We start from the raw sequence: 25,301 nt of genomic DNA, 5'->3' as shown, positions 1-25,301 counted from the left end.
GACGACAGCCTTCACACAGTCAAAATGGCATCGTTGATTCTGAAGGTTGTGAATATATATATATATATATATATATATATATATACATATATGTATGTATGGTATTATCACAATTTAGTAGGACATTGTAGAAAAATAGAAACTACGAAATTATTGTTAGGTATAAGTAAGAACGGAAGAAAACAAGAGAAAAGTAACAAAGCAATAAAAGAATTGATACAAAACGAACAAAATCAGGAACATATATATTTAGAAAATCTTACCCGAAATAAGGCAGCAGAATAAAAATGCTCAACAGCATAACAAACCCGTTGAAAATAATGGCAACAATTGGGCTAAGAGCAATAATGAAAGATTTATGCCAATATGTCCAGATGAAGGAAATACAATTTATGGCTCTTATTAAGTACTACCTCTTTTTCTAAGTACTTAAAAAGTGTGTTAGTTCACCCCAATGTGTTTGCTAAGCAGCTAAATGTCAGTGGTATCAGTAAAGTGAACAGATTAAAATGTTATCTATATATACCATCCGATATGATTAACATATAGATATAAATTATAGCATAATATTTGAAATAGGTTATTTTATATTGGTCAAATTGTTGATCGTCTAAGGTAAAATATTTAGAAATGTTCCAATATTGTAGTAATATAAAAGCAGTAAAAATAAATGCTAATTTAAATATTTAAAAGAATATTTTATGTACTAGAAATATTAACAATTATAGGGTCATTTGACTGTTGTATTATGATTTTTCAATAAAACTTTTACGATTTTTTTTTAAATTTATTGCCAGTCTTTGCCGACTACTTTTTAATTGTCTCTAAAGTGCCTTAAAAATAGGTACTCTAGGAAGATAATAGACACATAGAATGGGATTAATAATATCTGGAATAAGTTAGAATAGTATCTAGAATAAGATTTAGATTATAAGTTGTACAGTAAATCACTTACTGAAGTAATCTTCTACATGTCAGGATAGTTATATTATATAAGTGAAATCATATAATAATAGTTATAGATTGTTGACGTCCTAGAAGATTAATAAAAAAAATCTAGGAAGATCTATTGACCCTTACATAGACTCTCATAAAATAAATTAAAAGTTAGTAGCATTTTTCGGTATTTTTACTATTTAGTACACTTCACAAGATCACACGGCTTGTTTCTCTTGAAACCGTGTGACTTAGTTCAGTGATATCCAGGAGTTATAGCACTTCAGGATCAAAACAATTGGAATATGACATATAGAACTTATAATCAGAAGGTTTCGAGGTAAGTAATTGTTCCTATAGTATCTGGGTGCAACCACAATACATATTTGATCTGGTTGCTTCTTCGCTTATTTTGTCTCGTTAATGTCATTAGCAAATGTGACCATGGTAACTGTTGCGAAGTAATTATGTTTATCTGTATTGAAGAAAAATGTAATGTCTCTTGTTTCAGTGTAGTTTAGGGGTATAATTTATTAGCTCATTTAACTGTTTCTTGTAATATCTGTGACATGAGAAAATAATTATATTTTGAGCCATTATATTGTATCAAATGCTTAGTGAGGACAGGTCACTGTACGAAAGGTAAATAAAAAAACAAACGACAAAACTCATGTGGCATCGGCTGGTTGTTGAGTGCTTCGGATAAAGGGGGTACAGGTATCAGGGGTAAACAACGGGTGTAAGTTGGACCTGGTGGAAGATCTCTTATGAGTGCTATAACCATAAACTTCAGGAATGTCCGGGATCGTGAACCCGAGGGAGGAGCAGTGGTCCTCCAGAGGGAATAGTCTGTTTGCTTGTCATTTGTTAGATCTCGCAGATAATTATTTATGCATTAATTGTCATTTTTTCGACTACAATTTGTTTATTTTCTTTGATTTTCTTAAGATCTTATTAATTTTCTTTTTTTTTTATTATGTTTTCACTTAGAATTGGATCATTTAATTCATTCATTCATCATTAATCATCATTTACTAATTATTTATGATTAGCTCAAAATTTTCTTCAACGTTAATATAATATGAAGATATGTTTCTCTTTATGAAAAAATCTAATAAGTAATTTTCTTTTTTTTATTGTATCTTAGAGGACAACACATTTTAGCTAGTATTATCCTATACCGCCTCAGCTGTTCTTTATAGTCAGAAATACTGTTTTTAATTATTGCTGCACTTCCTCCTATTGCGCTATTAGCTGGTCGTATCGTATGGCATAATATAAATTCTATAAATTTAGAAAAATATCTATTTTTTGTAAGGCCATGTATTGTTTTATTACTTCTACAACTAACAATTTCGAGTTTTGGAAAATTATGTGCTAATGAGACAGCTAACAACTTTCATGAAAATGACGAAGGTTGATCAATTACAGAATTTATAAATTTTTCTACCCATTATAAATTTTAACTTCTATTATAAACTTGCACTTTCCAGATTATCACTTTTTTCTGTATGATTGGTATTTTTAAAAAGAAATCCGAAGTTTTCTGATCAAATATTAATTATTTATATTAGGATTTATGTAATGGGTTGCCTGCTATTGACACTAAAAAAAAGTGAACATTTATATAAATATAATTTATTCTTGTCTATACCTACATAAAAAATGGCTTCTTAATAAGAAATACACAAATGGGAGTACAAATAAATAAGCGCAAGTTACACAACTTAAAGTTAAGTACTTATATATTATATATACATACGGGACATGTTATTGTATCGTAATAGAATCACATTTTATATTAAGTTAGTAATAGGCGCTAAACTATTTAGTCTATTGCACGCAAGGCACTCTTTACAGCCGAGATATGCGACAATTGCTCGACGGCTTGTTTGTAGGGTTGCCTGACTAACCGTTACGAACCGCACTTCGTTTCTTTTTTAATCAATAAAACTGGCTTTGGTAACGAACATTATGTGGCAGCATTTAGGGACGGTTCTTCACGACTTGCAGTTTTTCTCGTTGGGATATAACTTATCGATGCTGTTCTCCGTTATATTGGGATTGTTGTCCAGGCGTATGAGATCTTTTTCTATTTCGAACTTCAGGCAGTCAGCGGAGAGGTCACGGTGGAAGTTCGCCGAGTGACTGGTAAGAGAGTTTTTCTTCTCAGTCAACAGGGGAACCTGTATTTGGGAAGGCTTCTGCTCCTCTGGCGTGACCACGAAAGCCTGGCTATAAAATGGATTTCGGCACACATACTGGTTATACTTTTGGCTGTTCCATTTACGAGGGCTCCTTTGATGGGACGGTACATGGACGTACATGGCATTACTGTGAACAGATAAAGCACTAATTAGATACTTTCGTCCAAATCGATTTGAGCAATACCAACCTCAGCTTGCCATTGATAGTGTCCTGGTGCTCTTTCTTGAGAATTTTCACAGCCAACGCGATCAGTACGAATAATATCACAGCTCCGCATATCGGTACTGCTATGGTGGCAGCCCGAAACCACACCTCTGAGTTTGAGTACAGTAGTTCTTCCCTACTGTTCCCCTGCTGTTTGTTCGCTGCTTCTTCTTCACCTGTAACATGCATTTATATTATATTATATAACATAATGACAGTGTCATAATAAAAGTGTATTTACACAGATTGCCATAAAAAAGTGTAAATTAGTTCTAGCTTTACAGATATAGGTGATATTTCAATGTTCGCACATATATAGCTGTTTGTTAGTTTTGCAAAAACTCGGAAATGGCTGGACTGGATGGAATTTTGGTTTTGAAATATTCATGGAACTCCAGGGAAGGTTACATAACAATAATCACAATTTGGTGTTCCCATACAAATCGCTACGGTCATATTGATTTAAACTATTGAGTTTTACTACATCGAAAAAATATAAATTCTTATAGGCGACCTCGAAACTAGGAAATATTTTGCCCAGTTGAATTAGAGGTAGCGCTGCAATCGCAACGTGTGATTGGCTAGCTTAAATTGTTGGAACAATAACATTTGATTTAAACATTTTTAAGTTTGTCGTTCGATGTGGTTTTGTTTTAAGTGTTTGAGGCTTTTTTGGTCACTATAAAACATCTATATAAAATGAAAATCTTCATTGAATATTTTATGTGTTACATTCATTGTTCATTATTTATTAATCAATATAAAAATTGATAGTGAATTCTAATAGTGAAAAATTTTGTGTACCTGTATCAATAGCTATTAGAGAACAGTATGTCATCCTTCTTTTTACATTATCTGGATTAAGCCCAGGCATTTTTGTGAGAAATTCAGTATTACCCCTCATTTATAATATATCTGTTATACACTTATTAGATGTATATGTTGTTATTTATATAATATAGATATAAGAAATACTTATTGCCAATAGCGCAGATTATGGACTCACGAAGAGTAATAAAAAAATTGTTATTTACAATATGTCAACTTACTTATTATTAAGACATAAACTATCACTTAAGTGATAGTGGTGAAAATATTAATTTGAGTAGTCTACCCAGCTGTTTTTTTTTAACTTACATTTTTAAGACAAAAAAAAAACGTTTTAAAATAAAATATATTCATAATAATCCATCATAAATTATTTTAATTACTACCAATCAGTTTGAAGTCGGTAAAAGCAACAAATTAGATTTGTTTTGTTCGTAATTTAATTTTTTGTATATGTCACAGAATTATATTATTATTTTTGTATTGTTTGGGCTCGGCATCGACTTCAAACTAATCAGTTGGTAGTAGTTAAATTAATATTCTAAAAAGATAAATAAGTTTAGGTACGTATTTAGCTAAATTGTGTTAATACAATAGAATACAAAATACGTGTAGTACATAGGTTAAATAAGATTTTTGTTTACTTTATTTAATTATTACAAGGATTATTGTGTACATGTTATAGTATTTAGTTATTATAACGATTATTATGTACATATTGTATTTTAAAAGGTTTTTTTTTGTGTTAAAAATCTAAGTTTGATTATTATAGGGTATTGTTGATGAACCTGACAAAAAATTAAGTTCTAACGAGTGGGACTTACCTAAGGTGTTATTCAGCAAGATTTTTGCATTGGGACTATCGACGTGATTACACAGATCATTCGTACAGCAGACTGGGGAAGATCTGATGCCCGCCCTTGGATTATGCAAGTTTAACAGACATGTTCCTTGTTGTGATCTGAAATATATTACATATATATTTATATACATTATATTTATTATTTATATATATATATATATATATATATATATATATATATATATATATATATATATATATATATATATATATTATATACAATAACAAGACGAGTGCGAGAAAATACATCAATATATATTCCTCATTTATAAAATTATGTATATACAACTTGTCGTACTACAAATTGCATAGACTGTTTAACAGTGTTTTGTATAAAAACTATGTGGCACCGTATACGGGAATCCAAACACCTTGAAAAGTACTACAATGACCGATTGATGTGGAGATCTTTTAAGTGCGTTCCAAAATACTAAGCGATCGATTGTCTGTCCAATTTGTTGTACAACTTGTCGTACTACAAATTGCATAGACTGTTTACCAATGTTGTGTATAAAAATATGTTGCTCCGTATGCGGCATCCAGAGGCCTTGATAAGTACTACAATGACCGATTTATGTTAAAATCTTTTAAATTTGTTCCAAGCGATTTAATACTAAGCGACTGATTGCATCGATTGTCTATCCAATTTGTGGCATATCTTGCTTTTTATTATTTATTTCAGTTCGAATTGAATATTCATAGCTCAGACAGTACAACGTCTGTCGGGTCAGCTAGTTGAATTTTATTTATGTGAGAATCTCGCTGGGCATCAAGTCGGTTTCTGTAATTCGGCAATTTAGCGACTCGAAAGCGGGTCCGCGTACGCGCTACAGCTCCTCTGTCGTCGTCCGTATCCACTTTCTAACTCGGCGACCCGAAGATTTCGACACAGCCCGGCCGTTATTGACGGCGGTAATTAAATTATGTTAATGGCCAACTATAAATCAGCGAGACCTGTGGGAAATTGGTTGACGGTACCGGCCATCGAACGGACGGATTATCATCCGATATCGAGGAATGAAGAGATTCGGTGGCCTGGGAACCCGATCTTGACGCGCCCGAGTCCTTCGGAACGCAAGAGGTACGAAATACCAACGAGCGGCGGTACCGTTAGCGAGAGCGCGGAGTACTGGTTCCAGTTGCGAAAGAAAGAAGCAACCGAAAGATGTCGAATACGGAACTTTTACCGATGTCGTAATGTGTTTGTGCCGATCTCGTACTTTGTAGAACCTATCGCCACATATTAAGATAAATCGGTCGATTCCTCAATAGTAAGGCTGAAAAGTCCTTGTCGTTTTAATAATCCTTTCATCTTTCACTACCATCATTATCTATTAAATATGTTATATGTAGCGCTGGCAAATATGGACTGAACAAAACAGTCGATGGTTAAAAAACTATCGACTGAAACTAGTAATTACTATTTTCAGTTAAATGTACGGTTCGACTATTTTTTCCATTCGTGATATCAGACGAAGATGTACGAATTTCTTCCTGTATAAGTTGTGAAAGACGAAAGGACAGAGATAATTGCTTGGAGCAGTTTATTTTATATGTGCTTATTCTCCCAACTGTAGTATAAGCGAGATGGAGATATATATATTCCTTCTTGTACTAATTTTAAAAAAGAAATAAAATTACTGAATACTATTACCATGCAATGAATAATTAAATGTTAAAAGAATGGAATAATGACCCCCCAAATATTTTATTGTATTTTAATATGTTTATTTGTTATTCTTAAACAATGTACTATGAATATAGATAATGCAATTGAACATAAACAAAACCTAAAAACTAAAGATGTAAAATAACCATAAATACTAAATAAAAGAATTAAACAAACATACTGTTATCAAATATAATTTATTTTAACATTATAGTAAATCAAATGCACAAAAATCTCAATACATCAAAGGACTTAAAACTACAAATAAATACACAGTTGTAATAGTTTGTAGATTAGGATTGTGTTTAATTATATTTACATTGAACTCTTTTCCATGCCACTTATGAATTAGAGTTCTAGCGCATTTGTAGTTATATCCCCTGGAGGCCAAATCCACCTAATTAACAATTATAATTATATATTCATGTAATATGTTTTATATTGATATGATTTATAGTAATAATTGGGCTCTTTCGTCCAAGGAAAAGGCGTCTCGTTTGTTTGTTTTGACTGACGATACATTATAATCAAATAATAGTGATTATAGTAAGTCACAAAAGTACTAAACTCATTCTTTTCGGGAACATAAAAAATGGCGTTAAAAACAAATTGAAACAAACCATAGAAATAATCAATCCCGTTATAGAAATGAACTGATCAAATACCTTTGTAGGGCAATTTGTCGATAATTGAGCATTAGTTAATATGCAAATTCGACTTATGACGAAAATGCGAAGGCGCCGGGAGCACGTCCGAAATTATCCAATTAACAATGGGGAAATACGGCTGGTGACGAATCCGCGAGTCTCGGCGTCGACCCGAGCTGCAGACCGTGGCCCCTGGGCCGGTCCCCGCTCGTTTTGCATTGTTTATTTTGTCGTTGCGGCGCCAGCTTTTTTACGAGGCGCCACATCCTTTATTATCATTTCCATCCTCGCATATTAAATGGTTGCGGTCCGCGAGCACGTTCGATTACCCGTCGCGGAACTGGTTTCGAAAGTATGCAGGCGAGAGAGCTAACGGTTCGCAGGAAAAACAAGATCAAACGATCCACCGTTATGGTGAGTAAAGGCAGTAGCGCCTAGTTCTGTAGAATCCCAAATGCACTCGGCAAACTTCGGTAATTTCCGCCTAACTTTGCGACGTTGCCATTTACAAACAGTCGAAAGGTAGGACCTAACGAATTACAGTGTCCGTTTCAATTGTGACCCTGGCACCAGCAAGAGCTTTGTTTTTTACTTTTTTCGACACAACTAAGTTGAGTTTCTGATGATTCTGAGCAGTGTTTGGCCATGTTTAAATGTAACAAACCGGAATTTTAGCGCCAATATGTGACAATGGATGAAACATGGATTCAGTATTTCGCTCTGGAATCAAAACGATGGTCATCTGAGTGGATAGTAACTGAGGAACCTCGTCCAAAGCGCCCGAATAGCGTTATTGGAGCGTTTGAAGGCCGAAATTGCCGCACGATATGCCGTAGAAAACGACCGCATATGAGAAAGAAAAAAAAATTCATCAAGACAACGCACCGTGTCACAAGTCAATCAAAACAACGGCAAAACTACATGAAGTGACCTTCGAATTCCTTCCACATCCACCGTATTCGCCAGATTTGGTTCCCCGCGACTACAGGCTGTTCGCGGACCTAAAAAAAGCTCACCAGTAAGAAATTACGCTCGAATGAAGAGGTTATCGCTAAAGCTAAGCCCTATTTCCTAAGCCATAAGATATATCGTTCTACAAAAGTGGTATTGAAATATTAGAGCGGCGCTGGAATGAATGTGTGGCACTTGATGGAGATTACGTTGATGAATAAAGCCAATTTTGAAAAAAAAACGCGTTTTCTTTGTTACGCCCGGGACTTTTTATCCCATTTGTTAAATTTAAAAAAAAAAATGCGGACAGACAACGCTGGCGTCCATCCAACGAAGCTGACACGACATCGGCACTAATCGACGAAAACCGACAATGGGTGCACGTTCACCTGTCAATTGTTATTTACAGTTGCCGCAAATCGAGTGCATTAGCATTCCTCGCTGGTTGTCTTCGTCGTGCTAGCCAACACACGTAACGATTCGATGCGGCTAGCTTAATAAATCGAATTTTATGACCATTTGATTGGCGTAGCAACGAACAGTACTCAAGCGACGTCCTTTATCGACGTAAGTAGTTATACTATTATGGATTAAATTATGAATATTAACAAATATGCATCTCTTGAAGACCAAAAAATCATCGGGAAAATAGTCAGCTTCGTTTTTAACCGACTTCAAAAAAGGAGGATGTTCTATGTTCGACTGCATACATATTTTCTAATGTATGTTCACCGATTTCTCCGTCAATTGTGGACACATTTTCAAAATAATTTTTTTTATTCGAAAGAGTGCACTTCCGAGGTGGTCCCATTGGAACCAAGTCAGGACCTGATAGTGAAATCCGGGGAAATCGAGGGAAACTCTCATATTTCAAATTTTAAATTAATCAAATATTCGTGTGTAACCTTACTGCTGAACTGATGTGACGAAATACCTCCTCGACGGTTAGGAGTTAGAGGATATTTCTTTAAATACTATGAGCACTTACAGACAACTCATATATATATATATATATATATATATATATATATATATATATATATATATATATATATATATAAATAAATATATATATACTTTGAAGTTATTTAGGTAGGCAGGTACCGAACCGCTGTATCATTCAGGCATTTTTGAAGAGTTTTTAGCCGTTTAAAGCCATTCACTATTTTTAAACACTAACCATATCGCATGAAAAGTCGTAGAAACACTGCGTGCAACTACCTCTATGGTGTTGAGGTTAGAGTGTTCAACTCATACGCGGAGGTCGCGGGTGCGTTACCTGGCGGGAGTCACGACTTTTGTTCTAATTTAGTTAGAATATTTGTTAAATCACCTCTAATCATATCTTATTTTCACTAATTTTAAGACCAAAAAGAGAAAAATAAAACTCATTAAAGTGTTAAAAAATATTATTATTCTGTACATATTTTATTTTAAAACGTTTTTTTTGTGTTAAAGATCTAAGTTTGATTATTTTTTAATTTTTATTGGTTTTTTATCTTTTGAAGTCGGTTCAATTTTTTTGTTAAAAATATTTTCTTTTTGTCTTTTCAGTGTTAGATATTTACTCACTAAATTGCGGCACCGAGGTCCGCTCACTAGCCTAGGTGGTTTGATAAATATTTTAATTAAACTAGAGCAACAAAACATTATTGTCCTCGCCGGGAATCGAACACACCACCTCCGGTTGGGAGCTAAACGCTTTAACAATTACACCATAGAAGCAATCGTCTACAATATTTCTACCAGGTCTTATACGCTATAGTTAGTGCTTAAAAAACAAACTGAATGGCTTTTGCACTGAACGACTTCCGATTTTCCGTCACATCAGCTCAGCTATAATATTATTCACAAATATCTGATTATTTTACATAAAAATATGCGAAAACTGTGTACGTGCCTTTGAAATTCGAGTGTTTCTCTCTATTTTCCCCCTTCAGATTCTGACTTGGTTCCAATGGGACTACCTCGGAAGTGTACTCTTTCGAAAAAAAAAAAAATTTTGAAAATCGGTCCATAATTGACGGAGAAATCGGCGGACATACATCAAAAAAATATATCTGAATATAAACCTCCTTCTTTTTTGAAATCGGTTAAAAAATGCATTAGACCTTTAATTTAATAATTAAAAAATCGGCATCCCTAACGAGTACTGTGCATTCGACTCTACAAAAAAGAATTTTTTTATTTTAGCACTTACTCGGTTAGAAATTCCATACATCCGTGACGTCCAGAACTGAATCGAGTTAGTTCGAAGTCGGAAAAGCATCCTCTATTAGATTTGCATAAGTAACCAGTAGCGACGCATCTTGGCAAGTTGCAAAAACACCGAACATTATCTGAAAAATAAAAGAAAACGTAGTAATTTATCATCTTTATGAACTTTATGAACTGAAAATAGTAGAAACAGTCGATAGTCGCAAAACAGTCTAGTAAAAAACTAGCGACTGAAAATAGCTATTTCAATCAAATGCACACTTTGCAGAGATAACAGACGGAGATGTACGAATTCCTACCAAACTAATTTTGAGGGAGGAAAGGACCGAGAAAATTGTTTTATTATCTCTGCTGTATAGATCAGCTTATTTTAAATAATTTTAAATTGGCAAGGAGCAGTGTGAAAACAGGAATAGAATAATGATCCCAAATATATTTAACCGTATTTCAGTATTCGTAAAGAAACAATGACATAATATAATAAAACTAATTGGCTTATTTCTAATTCATTCCAACATGTGCTTTATATAGTCTTATCACCCGTGCTATATCCGTGATATAGCATGGGTGATATAGACCGTGAGACGGATATGTACATTTTCGAGCTTTCTTTGGGAAGGAAACTTGAATGTAAGAAGTTTTAATATTCAAAAAGCTTCAACAGACATCGAGAGCCTTAGAAAATAAAAAAAAATCAATCAAAAAAGACCAATAGTTGCCAAGATAACATAAATGCAGTCAAAATGATTTTAATATTTTCAAAGTGTTGTTCTTTTCCATTAATAAATAATTTTGAAAAATAGAGTTCCAAAATGTTGTATTGTAAACTATATTGTTATTTATAATTATACTACAAACAAAACATAAACTCATATATATTCAGTTAATATATATATGAAATCTATGAAAACATAAATTCGGCACATTACTTTCAAGGTCTCGGCTAGGACGGCAAAGCTCAAAAATTAGTGGAAAGAAACTAGTAGGTCCGAAAAGTAATTAAATTATGCTGCGTACAGACAAGGCCAACGAACGCCAACGAATGGGTTTGTTGTGATATTTTTAGTTCTGTTTGGACGGTGTGACGACGGCCAAAAAGGGTTTGTTGGCATTCGCTTGCAATCCGTAGAGTGTCGGTAACTTCAAAAGAAATGAATGGAATCGACGAATGCAGTGTGGACGGTTGGTATATACTCTATATTCGCCACTGCCGTTTAAAAATACGGATTCACCCCAATGAACGTATGCTCCTAACAACAAAGGCAGTATGTACGTTTCATCGAAGGCCAACGAATGTTCGTTATCCAATTCCAAATATCAGTCGTTGGCTTTCGTTGTCCCATTTTGTACGCAGCATTAGAGGAACCGAAATAGAGACCGAAAGTAATTGACTGAAACAGTCAATGGTAAAAAGTAGTTAAATCAGGCGGACTGAAAATAGCGACTAAAACAGTTGACAGTAAAAACTGGTCAAATACTAAACAGCCGATAATAGTTTTCAATCGATGACCAACGCTAGTAATTGCCATTCGACTGTTCCGACTGTTTTCAGTTGATAGTTCCCAACGTTATGTTTTATGGAGAGGAATAATTCGGGAACGAAGTAGGCCGTGACCGGATACGTTTATAAACCCTCGCGTGACGGTGCTGGCGCCACTATTTCTGCCATCGCAGTTGCGCGCCTCGTATGCCCGATTTTCCGTCTTCGTTGTCGTACTTGAAACAATTTCAGGAAGCGGGCCAGACTTTTTTTTCTTAAACAACTGTCGCTCTCTCTCGTCTGTTTATTTTCTATTCGCTTGTTTTTTCTTGTCCAGTGGTAGTAGCTGTTTCGGTACCGACTACAGATTTTTCGTCAATTTTATAGCGTTGCTGGCTTCCTTACTTGCATACTTGTCACGAAAGATCTTAGAATCAATCAATTGTCAGCATGCTTTTACTATAGAGTTGGGAAGGATCGACTGAAAACGATTTTAATTGAGTACTTTTTATTATCGACTGTTTCAGTCGTCTACTTTTAGTTACTATTCTACTAGTTTCATTCGATGAATTTTTTTTGCTTTGCCTATCAGAGTCGATCAGTGCAAAAGCCGTCCAGTTTGTATTTTCAGCCGTTCAGTGCTTTAAGGCCCAGAAATATTGCAGGCAACTGCTTGTATGGTGTAATGGTTGGAGCGTTCAGCTCACACGCGGAGGTCGCGGGTTCGATTCCCAGCGGGTCAACGACTTTTTGTTGTCTGGTTTGGTTAGAAAATCTGACAAATCATCTCTAATCATTCTTTATTTTCAATCATTCATTATTTCTTTATTTCTATTATAATTATAATAGGTCAATTGAAAAGTCCCAGGACTGACACATAGATGGCGCTACTAGAATTATATCCATATGTTCTTTAGTCATCCCTAACCCTCAAAAGATGCGTGTATAAATTTGACAGCTGTCAACACTGTGTGACAGTTTGTGAATTATAGCATTTTGAGAGAAGCAACTTTTGTTATTGTGAAAAAAATGGATAAAAAGGAATTTTGCGTGTTGATAACATATTGCTTTTTGAAGAGAAAAAATACAATTGAAGCAAAAACTTTGCTTGATGCCGAGTTTCCGGATACTGCCCCAGGAAAATCAACTATCAAGGATTGGTATGTTAAGTTTAGACGTGATGAAATGAGCACCGAAGACGGTGAATGCAGTGGATGCTCAAAAGAGTAACCGTAATTGTTGACCGTAAATTGAAACTGAACGAAATAGCAAACACTCTAAAGATATCAACTGAAAGTGTACATCATATCATTCACGAATATTTGGGTATGAGAAAGCTCTGTGCAAAGTGGGTGCCCGGCGAGCTCATTTTTGATCAAAAACAAGGACGAGTTGATGATTCAGAGCAGTGTTTCAAGATGATCAAGCGTAATAAACCAGAGTTTTTGCGTCGATATATGACATTGAATGAAAGATGGCTCCTTCATTCACTTCGAAGGCCAATCGACATTAATCCGAGTGGACTGCACAGGATGAACCCACTCAAAAGCGTGGGAAAACGCTGCAATCGGCTGGTAAGGTTATGGCGTCTGTATTTAGGGATGCGTATGGAATAATTTTCATTGACTACCTTGAAAAAGGAAGGATCATCAACATCGACTGTTACATAAAGTTATTGGACCGTTGGAAGGACCAAATCACCGAAAAACGACCGCATTTGAAGAAAAAGAAAATAGTGCTTCACCAAGACAATGCACCGTGTCACAAGTCAGTGAAAACGATGACAAAACTTCAAAAATTGGGCTTCGAATTGTTCCCTCACCCACCGTATTCTCAAGATCTGGCCCCCAGCGACTATTTCCTGTTCTCAGATCTCAAAAGACCGCTCTAGAAAGAAATTTTTGCCGAATGAAGAGGTGATCGCCGAAACTGAGGCCTATTTTGAAGCAAAGGACGAATCGTACTACAAAAATGGTATCGAAAAGTTGGAGGGTCGCTATAATCAGTGTATCACCCTTGAAGGGAATTATGTTGAATAAAAGAAACTAATTTTGTCAAAAAATGTGTTTTGCCATGGTAGGCCGGGGACCTTTCAATTGACCTGTTAGTAATAAATTAATTTGTAAATTAAGATTGTACTAAGCGTACCTAATGTAAGATGTAATTAATAAACTAAATTAACTCGCTTGTTTTGGCCCGAAAATAACTGGTTCCCACAGGATATGAGTTCCCGATATCCGCAGTCATCTGGAGGGCGGGGCAGACCCCTCGTCTGCCCTGTTATTTCGCAGCCCAGAAAGTATCTCGTGCCCTCTCATTATTTACCTGAGCCTCGATCAAATGGCCCCTCACCTCGGGTTACTTGTTAAACCGTAATTAGACAAGAGAGGATCGCAAGTCAGTGGCGGCTCGCTTGCTTGAAGGTTTAAATGGGTTCAGACATGCATCGACACTGGATAGGATTTTTTAAATATAATATAAACATTGTGTTAAACATTTCAAATAATCTTTTAGTAATTGACTACTTTTAAAAATATGGTTTTATGTTTTGTATGTTAATATTATTGTAAATAACAATGTATAGTCTATCCAAAGTAGCAGTGAACTTACGTCATCATGATGTATTATGTATTGCCTATTGCAGTTTGTAAATTTGTTTTAATATCACACAATATTTTCCTTCTCATTTTATTCAAGTTAAAAAGAGATACAATACAATAAGTTCGAACATGTTACCGAATCAACCTGCAAAAGTCGTTCGGTTGTCAAATGTCTACAAAAACGTTGTTTTGACGCTTTACTTGTTTTGATAAATTTTAAATCGCTACTTAATAGTAGTCAGCCGAAAATAAATTATGTCTCTAATCACTCGAACAGAAACCGGGAAATGAGGCCCGTTTTTATTGGAAATGTTTTTATTGTGCTGCAGCTACACTGAATATTAGTACGACTACTATAAGTAGAATGTACCAAATTAAATGAAAACAATATAATTTTGATTTCAACGACAATACTCTGTTCACGACTAAATTTAGAAAATGTATAAAAACGTTGAGTAGTTTTTTTAATATAAAAATAACTTAACACAAATATTTCAAAGATAGTTGTTAGAATAGAAAGCATTCAGAAAAAACCTATGCATGTATACAAACATAGGTATTTCAAAATGGAACACTAGGCCACCTTTGGCAAGACGATAATAAAAAAAGTGTTGAAGGGAACAAAAGTTGATGGAAAAAGGTAAAAGTTAGAATAACATATCATTAGGTTTTGTGGATCATAACATTTTTTAATAATTCACATATATTATTTTTCATAGTAGGGGTAACAAAAAGGTCCCAACAAGTGATGATTAATCAAATTGAAATGGTATGAGATGTGGTAAATAATTACCATAATGTTAATGTGCATACATATGCCTGTAATTTCTCAGAAGATATATGAGCATTTCGTTAAAATTTATAAAGACAAAATAAATTTTAACTTATTTTGTAAATTTAGACTAATTTTGCCAAGAAAAATGTATACAGGTAGTAACAGAAGAAACTAAGGAATACAGTGATACCAGAATGATTTGGCAGAAAACACAGCAAGCAAAGAAACAAGAACTAAACATATTAAGGTAAATATGTTTTCTAATGAAAATAAAATACATTACTTGGATGTACAAATATTAATTAGATGGATTAAGCCCCAGGGAATATGGATGGTTTAGAAAATAGTTTAATACAAATAGAATAAAATAACTCTAATCTACAAACTCTTAGGGTTGTTTAATTAACTGTAGTTTAAGTCCCTCGTTAATATATACATCATTTGTACTGTAATGTTATTTTATAACATTTGTGTTTCATTATTTTATTTATATTAGAATGTTGTTGTATATCGAAGTTAAAATGTCAACGTTAAATGTGATAACATTGCACCGTTTTGACGTCATAACTTGAGATGACGTGAGTTGATATACGAACTCTATTTTTCAATTTTGTTTATGACCTAATAGGATGAAAAAAACAGCATTTTGATTGATAAATAGTAAAATATTTTTGACTGCATTTATGTTATCTTGGTAACTAACAGGTTACCAAGATACCATTTTTATAGTACGACTTGTATTACGATTTGCTTCAAAATAGGCCTTCGGCGATCACCTCTTCATTCGACGAAAATTTCTTCCCGGCGAGCATTCTTTTGAGATCTGTGAACAGGAAATAATCGATGAGCGGCAGATCTGGAGAATACGGTGGATAAGGAAGGAATTTGAAGCCAATTCATGGATTTTTGCCATCGTTTTCACTGACTTGTGACACGGTGCATTGTCTTAGTGAAGCAGCAAGCCTTTTTCAATAGTCAATGAAAATTACTCCATGCGCATCCCAAAATACGGACGCCATAGCTTGCCAGCCGAGAGTTGCGTTTTCCCACACTTTGGAGCGGATTCATCGTATGCAGTTCGCTCGGATGACTGTCAATTGGATTTCGGAGTGAAATGATGGAGCCATGTTTCATCCATTGTCATATATCGATATAAAAACTCTTTTATTATGCTTGACCATCTTCAAACACTGCTCCAAATCATTATCTCATCGTTGTTTTGGTCAAAACCCAGTTTGCACAGAGCTCTTCTCGTAACAACCTGTTTTGGGCGTCCACTGCGTTTACCGTCTTCGGTGCTCATTTCACCATGTCTAAACTTAGCATACCAATCATTGATGGTTAATTTTCCGGGGGCAGTGTCTATTTTCTTTCAACTGTATTTTTTCCCTTTAAAAAGTAACATTTTATCAACACGCGATTAATATATTTTATATATTTTAATATAACGTTTGTATATATATAGTTCTTAGAGATCACGTGAATTATTTAAATATGTACGTCCATTTAAATATGGTGCTTTTATAAAAATAGAAAAGTTAGACATATATATTAATTATATTGTTTTTATTTCATTTTATTCAATATATATATTATTTCATATATATTTAGGAGCGTATATATATATATATATATATATATATATATATATATATATATATATATATATATATATATATATATATATATAATATATATGTATATATTAAAGTAAATGAAACTAAATAAAGTATAAAAACGTATCCTCCGAAAAATAAATAAAAGTGTGATGGAAAAAACAGAATGCGGCAAAACATAAGCAGTTGTCGTCACGGTGCTCGAGTAAAGCAGCTTGTTAATTGTATTAATAATGGTGCCGGCGCCAGCCGAAGTCTATGTAGGTAACCTTCAGAATCATTTTTCACAGGATCTTTCAATACAGTCCCGAGTACCTAGAACTCTTTGTTACCATGTCCAAATTGAGGACACTATTTTTATATTCAATTTTAATGCATTGTGAGCGTATATGACGAATGTACACGCGCTATGACAAATTACTACTAGTGACCGCCCAGTGGTCGAAATTAAGTTAATCATATTTCTTTCATAATTACGAGGATATTTTTAAAATAGTTTGTTACTAAAAATTGTTCTAATACTGCCTTCAAAATAAGATATATAAGTAATATATTTTTATATGTTAAAATATAAAAGATAGGCATTTTTTCACAATGTAGAAAGTAGGAAATTATAACCATGAAATAATCTATTAACTTATTAATTGATGAACGATAAATAAAAAGCTAAAAGTGTAAAATGGAATATATAAAATAGCTGCATATTTAATTATATTAATCAATATATTTATTAAAACTGAAACTCCACCACTGAACATTGAATGAAATTATCATAAATAAGATTACGTTTTTTATGAAAACAGAGAATATATGAATGAAACAATTTTGAAATTGATATTTGACTTTACCATGTATATTAAAACAATAACGAACACACTGATTTATACTAGGTAACACTAAGTTACTAGGTATACTAGGTACACTTATACTAGATAATTAATTTTTTAGAGACATGCATAAAAATGATAGAGGAATTTATTTACAATCATTATTGAGTTTTCAACTCTGGGATCTCTAGAGTAAATAATTAAAACAATTAATACAAAGTTCTAACAATAAAATGTCATATTGTCACATATCATTAACAATAACTAGATTAATCTTTTAATATTTACAGATTTACGGCTAATAATTCATAATTTCTTCTATTTGTCCTATGTGTGCCATCTATGTATATTATGTAGTTTCATTTTAACTGAATACTTTCATTACTTCATTTATGTATTTATATAATCATTATCTTTCATCCATATTTCATATGGATATTTTTATAAAATATATATTTTGCAAAAACAATAAATACACCAGGTTGATTAAAATCCTTTTGACTAAATTTTTAAATAAAATTGTATCGTTATTTGCCTTTTTCTACTCTTCAATTTCACCCTTGCAAATAGCTCATTTTAATTTCTGCTTTTTATTTCTTATGTCGTGTCTCACGTGAGAAATTACAACTCACAAGCAAAGGACGAATTAAAATTCTACTAAACTACTTAATAATTGTTAACATCCTTTGCAACATTAATTTTAATTCTTGATGCATAACTTAATGTATTTATTACTTACAATTTTCGGTCAGTGTTTTGTTAATAAATGCATCTAATAAAGAAACCATAAATTATTCAGAAGTTAATAGCACTAAAGGTGATTTCGAAATTCTAAACATCTTGTAAATACACGATTCTTAATAAATATAATAAATATAAAATAAAAATAAAAAAATAAAATAAGTTAAAATAAATTCTTATGGTCCAGGTGACATAGTTATAATAGAAAAGATATGATAGAGAAGAAAAGCAGTGGCAATTTGGAAAGACTAGATTTATTTGAGTCGTAAACATTTATATAATACTCAGCAAGCAAACCGATTGAATTCTACAGGTACAAAGCATAAAGGTGATACTAGAAGTGTTGAAGTATGGGTAAATGAGGTGAAAAATACACGATGTGTGTTGTTATATAAGCCACAATCTCAGTTTCTGGTTACCTACTTCAATTTAAAGTAAGAATATGATATGTTAATCATAATGAATGAAGGACAATATGAAATCTCAAAAGAATATAGCCATATATACAAATTGATTTGAACTGCATTCCTTCCTTTTATTGAATGAATTGAGAGAGGGGTTTCCATGTTTTTTTATGCTTATTGAGGAGATTCAATGAGGGAACAACGAAGGTACTTTTTAGTGCTGTACAAGATATATTATTGAGTAAAAAAAGAAAAATAAAAAATGATATTTGTTACCTTACATTTTGTTTTATTTTCTCTTTTTCCTTATAAAATTACATGAATTTATAAAAGGTTAAGTAACTTATATTGACTTATTTTGACATTTATTGAGTAAGTAGTTGTTATATCTTATACTTTGATCTCCGTTTTTGTTTATTTAAGATGGTAAATCGTTTTGTATTGTCTTATTAGACATAATCCTTCCTTAATGCCATGGATTTAAAGACTAAAATAATTTTGTTTAAGTGCAACGCCGTTTAGTCGCAAAAAACAACGCGAAGAAAAACATATCCGACCCGCACAGCATCCGAATCGATTTTTTCATCTACCTGGCCGTCTCCTCGGCCTTCCCCATCATCTCGACGCGACGATGATGGGGCCCTTTTTTTCCATCGTTATTTATTTAATAATCTCCCCGTTGTGCTCCTCTAACCAGCCGTCGATCTCGGTCTCTTTGTTTCAGCCTGGAAACGGAGGACCCCACGGGCAGCCACGCTGTATGTTTGCTTAGATAATTATGAATTATGACCGGCATTTTTCCGTTCGAGTCGCCGTCGCTCTCTCTCTCTCTCTCTCTCTCTCTCTCACTCGCTCTCTATCTTGTAGAAGTGGATAAATTAATATAACGAGCAACCAGAAAGAATGAAAGCCTACGGTGGCTGAGCATACAACATTCAGAAGGTATTTTTGAATTAGCACATGCTATACAATTGGTTATATAACAACAAACACAATGTAATTTTGGTCTAACACAAGCGCATTTTCATTTATCTAACACTTGAGCCGAAAAGTCTCGGGCGTAACAAAAAAAAATGCGTTTTTTTTGTTAAAAATTGGCTTTATTCATCAACGTAATCTCCAACAGGAGCCAGCACACAATCATTCCAGTGCCACTTTAACATTTCAATAGCGCTTTTGTAGAACGATTTATCTTTCGCCTCATAATACCGGTCACCATTTTTAGAGGCCTGCGAAACGCAAGTAGTCGCAGCGAACCAAATCGGTCGAATGCGGTGGACGTGGAAGCAATTCGAAGTTCAATTCATGTAGTTTTAACATTGTGTTGATTGACTTGTGACACGGTGCGTTGTCTTGATGCAACAAAATTTTGGGCGAGGCTCACCAGTTGCTGTCCCCTCAGATGACGATCGTTTTGATTCCGAGGTGAAATGATGGAGCCATGTTTCATCCGTTGTCACATATCAACGCAAAAATTCGGTTTGTTGCGCTCAAAGATGGCCGAACACTGCTCAGAATCATCAACACGTTCTTGATTTTGATCAACAGTGAGCAAACGCGGCACCTACTTTTAACAGAGCTTTCTCATAGTCAAATGCTCATGCAATGTAAAACCAATGCGTTATTTTGATATCTTTACGATTTTAGCCGTGGGGCAGCCGTGCGGAGTTTAGTTCGTCGACAATAACGTACTAGGATCGACTGTTGCTAGTGCTAAATGCCTTTTTTTAAGTTTATAAAATAAAATAAAGGATAATGTTGGTTAATCCTTAAGTTTTATATTTGAAACAATAATAAAACAGAAAGTGAATTTAAGCAGTGTTTTTGCGGATTTTGTGTTACTTTATTTATTATATTATGTGTTCACTTTACGACTCTCTATCCAATTCAATCACTAAACTGTTAATTTCTAATCTGTCCAAAACATGTTCACAATTCCATCAATTACCATTTGTCAATATTCCTTTGCATGTGTTATCGAGTTCATCCAAACCGAAGGTGTTATGATTGACAATGCTTCCTTCCACATATCCAAACAGTTTTTTATGGAATATCTTTCTTAACCAGCCATTTCTAACGGATTTTACCGGTAAAAGGGGGTCTCCATTATCTCGTTCCTTGTCGAAATAACCTATTAAAACCGCAATCAATTTGTGACTCTGAATATTTATTGTTTTCGGCATTTTCAAAGAAAGTAATATGATATATTAGGGAGCGACTTAAAATTTATCAATATAAAGAGCTAAAATAATGCTTGCCGATTTATAACCTGTAATAATTATAACTAATATTTTGAATAATTTAGCGTACATTTGACGACCGGACGGCAACCAGCTGTCCGTATGCAAAATTCTTGAAAGCAATTGTGATAAGAGGTTTTAACTCTTACCTATAAATTATTGTGGCTGTATAATTAACTGTAGTTTTTCGATATAGTTTAATGTTAAAATAAATTATATTTGCTAACATTTTTGTTCAATTATTTTATTTCAATTAGAATTTTGTTGTATGTCAAAGCCAAACTGAATTAAAACTCAGAGTTGATGCGGCAACATTGTAATGCTTCGACGTCAGAAATATCCACGACGCATTACTAAAAAATCTTTGAATCACTACATAGTATAAAACAAAGTCGCCTTTTCTGTCCCTATATCCCTATGTGCGCTTAAATCTTTAAAACTACGCAACGGATTGTGATGCGGTTTTTTTCAATAGATAGAGTGATTCAAGAGGAATGTATAATACATGCATAATATACTAAGGCAACATTGCTAATTTTAGAGGTTTCTAACGTGATGTCGTAAATTAACCTATTTTTTAGGCTTATTTAGCAATTAGCAAAAACGCTGCCTAACCCTACGAGTTAGATTAAATTAATGTCGACAGTATTGTACACCATAAAAAGGTCTACAAAAAAGTCCGCGATGGTATATGTTTATCTTTTAGGGATAACCCACATTAACCATTTTTATTGTTTACTTTTTACGTGAGAAAATGGCTTATTTACGAAGCTATTTTAAGCAATACGGCATTAATCCTTATCGAATTAAGTACCTTAAATACAGTGTGCAATTAATATAGATCAATATGGTTTCTTACAGCATGTAAATTAAGCTAATATTTTCGGAGATATTACAAATTTAAAATTTGCGTTTAAAAATGTGTAATGTAATAAAAATTGTATGAATTTAGATATTCCAAAGATAGCAGGAAATCTTCATAGTAAGTATAGGGGAAGAGGAATTGTTTTACTCCAAATTTAATGCGTGAAGGCCAAGGGCAGTAATGAATGAACCAAAAATACTGGATCGATTTTAATCATGTTTTCATTGAGTGACATAGGCATATATATTTTATGCCCGTGCAAAGTCGGAGCGGGCCGCTATGTTTTTATATACAACGTTGATATTTTTTCTGTAGCGTATTTAATTTAGTATCAGCATTGCACCCGTGCGAAGCCGGGGCGGGTCCCTAGTAGGACAAATAAAAGAAATTATGAACACTTTCAAGCAATGGTAAATATTAAGGTGTTTAATGATTGATAAAATAAGCTATATGACATTCTATTCTTTGAACCTTGTATGAATTATTTTGATTATTTACTTTATAGACCTAAGTTTTGGAAAATCAATAGTTAAATTAATAAATGTAAATATATTTCTTTAATATACAGTTCCAAATTGTAAAAAATAATTTACCTAATTGTGTTTATGTTTTTGCTGTTTTAATATACATGTTAAAGTCAAATATCAATTTCAAAATTGTTTTATTCATATATTCTATACATTTATTATTGAATACTTATGTTTATAATATAAAAAGAAAGAAAGGTCATGTATAAGTATATTTGATGCTCCGAAGTTGTTGCAATTCTGACAATATTCTTACTCATGATATTTTGTTACAGTGGCGTAGTAATTTACACTTATTAATATTTTGTTGATTATTGAAAGATAATGGAAATTAGATTTCACTAAATGCAATTTAAAAAATGATAGTGAGTAATAAGCAAAGAAAGTAGACGATTCTTCTTATTCTCGAATTTTGTTAATCTATGTTGGGATGAAATTTTCACATATATCGATTATTTTTTTCACAGTTATATTAACAAAAAAAAATTAAAAGATAACTTCGCGTAACCATACTATACTTAATCGTTTTCTATTCAAACTTGCCATAACTCTTTAATAAATTCAACAATAAAGGAATAACCGAAAATAACACAAAATATTGCTTAAAATTATATAACTTCTTTTAATGTTTTTATCACTTAGTTTCCGTTTTAACATCGATTCAAATGGAACAAATAGACATTTATTTAAATTTAACCAACACTATGCAGGTTATTGTCAGCGAGCTAAACTCTTAGTCCGTACGACCGCACTGGGTTTGTTTATATATATATATATATATATATATATATATATATATATATATATATATATATATATATTGTGTCACCGATCTGACGGCTATTCCAGGTTTTTTTCAGTTTTATTGGAATATATTTATTTATATATATATATATATATATATATATATATATATATATATATATATATATATATATATATATATATATATATTTTAAAGTCTCCTTTTACCAACTGTGGGTTTATATGGACTGGGCCTAAAGCTTAACGTGGGCTCCGAACCACGGTTCTCAGCATTAAGCCTACCGACTGACGAGTGACCAACCTTAGAAATCATCCCAGAAGACATCCGGTCTTACCCAGCCTGGTTACTGGCGTGACTGGGATTATTTTCCTTGTCGGATTTTACACTCTCGCCTAGAACATTCACAAATTTTAAATTAAACAACCACAAACATAAATTTACGACCATGCCCCAGCAGGATTAGAACCCGCGGCTATCGCAATAGTAGGAGGAACGGCCCATCGCCTTTACCACTGCGCCACCAAGCCGGCAATATATTAATTTTAGGCCTAAAAATTCTTCCTCGATATAAGCTTTAACCGTGCCAATTCACGGCTTCACGTGCCACCGTTTTCACGGCTTCACGTGCCACCGTTTTCTTCAAGAAGGAAGGTATTTTTTTGCTAAACCGAGTAATATATAGATAAATGATAATGCGCATGTGCTAAACCAAAATAACATTCTGTTTACTGTATGCTTTATCAGTAGCTGAGAAAAAAAACCTTTTAAGTCGTCAATAAAGAGTCGCGGTTGGCGACGGACCAAGGATTGTCGGATGGATTCGTTAAGAGAGCCATTCGATAAGGACCGTACGAATGCCGTCTCTAAAAGGTTTCGCTTCTTCGTCGGGCGTATGGCTCGATAAGAGCCGACTAATTAGTTCGGGGACATTGATGAAGCAGACCCAGGTACGTAGACGTTCTCAGAATTTAGATTTGATAAGAAGACGTATGCGAACAAGGTAATGCAATTAAAAGAATCTCCATCTTTGGTAGGATAAATATATTATAAATTCCAATACGAAAGTGTTTATTGTTATATATTAATATTGTTATGTTATATATTAATAAGTCTATTTTTACCAACTAGGGGATTATCTGGACTGGACCTACAGTTTAACATGGGCTCCGAACCACGGTTCTTGGCATTAAACCTACCGACTGGTGAGTGACCAACTTTAGAAATCATCCCAGACGACATCCGGTCTTACCCAGCCTGGTTACTGCCGTGACTGGGATCATTTTCCTTGTCGGATCTTACACTCTTGCCTAGGACAATCGCAAACATAAATTTACGACCGTGCCCCAGCAGGATTCGACCCCGCGGCTATCGCAACAGTAGGAGGACCGTCCTGTCGCCTTTACCATTACGCTACTAAGCTTGAAATATTTTTCAGTTGAATCAGCATTATCTGAAGACTATAACTGAGTCATTTACGTACTTGCTTTCGATTTTTCCTTTTTGATACATATGAATTACAGAATTGCATATGGTGGGAAAAAATATCGATATGTCGGGGCCCTCTCGTCGTAAAAGTGGAAAAACAGATATGAAACGTGCCATAACTTTACAATAAATATTCAGGCAATCGTATTCCAATTTACGAATTTCCTTTGTCTGTCATAAAAAGGTTACTAAAGGTTCCGTCTAAACCTACTTCCAGAGCGGTTATCTGCGAACATGTTTTGAAAATACGAGAGGAGAAGAAAGCAGGAAAAGTAATGAGAAAGCAATGTAAAATTGTTATTTACAAAAAAAAAAGAAAAGACACTATTTATGTATGCAGTGCATGTCCTATAAATCCTGGATTCTGTTTAGACTTCGCAAAACTTAGTCATGAATGACCTCTTATGATTTATCTGAATAGCGTTTTTATTTATTTTGTGAGTTTTAGTGAAA

General features: G+C 33.5%; 1 protein-coding gene across 1 annotated transcript in view; it reads right to left on the bottom strand.

Moving 5' to 3' along the window:
- Window positions 1-2,558: 2,558 nt before the first annotated feature.
- LOC143200264 (BMP and activin membrane-bound inhibitor homolog) overlaps window positions 2,559-25,301 on the bottom strand; it is a 32,096-nt gene continuing 9,353 nt past the window's right edge. Inside the window, exons 2-5 of the mRNA XM_076410692.1 lie at window positions 10,506-10,644; window positions 5,001-5,137; window positions 3,332-3,524; window positions 2,559-3,270 (exon numbers count right to left, since the gene is read on the bottom strand). Of these exons, the coding sequence (XP_076266807.1) occupies window positions 2,937-3,270; window positions 3,332-3,524; window positions 5,001-5,137; window positions 10,506-10,644 (803 nt within the window). The 3' untranslated portion in view covers window positions 2,559-2,936. The remainder of the gene's footprint in view (window positions 3,271-3,331; window positions 3,525-5,000; window positions 5,138-10,505; window positions 10,645-25,301) is intronic.

Source organism: Rhynchophorus ferrugineus, unplaced genomic scaffold (genome assembly GCF_030347505.1).
Source record: "Rhynchophorus ferrugineus isolate W39M unplaced genomic scaffold, kcgeb_rfMv2 rfM7, whole genome shotgun sequence".
Taxonomy (NCBI): domain Eukaryota; kingdom Metazoa; phylum Arthropoda; class Insecta; order Coleoptera; family Curculionidae; genus Rhynchophorus; species Rhynchophorus ferrugineus.
The sequence above is the reverse complement of the archived record's forward strand: the minus strand, read 5'-3'. Positions and strand labels throughout refer to the sequence as shown.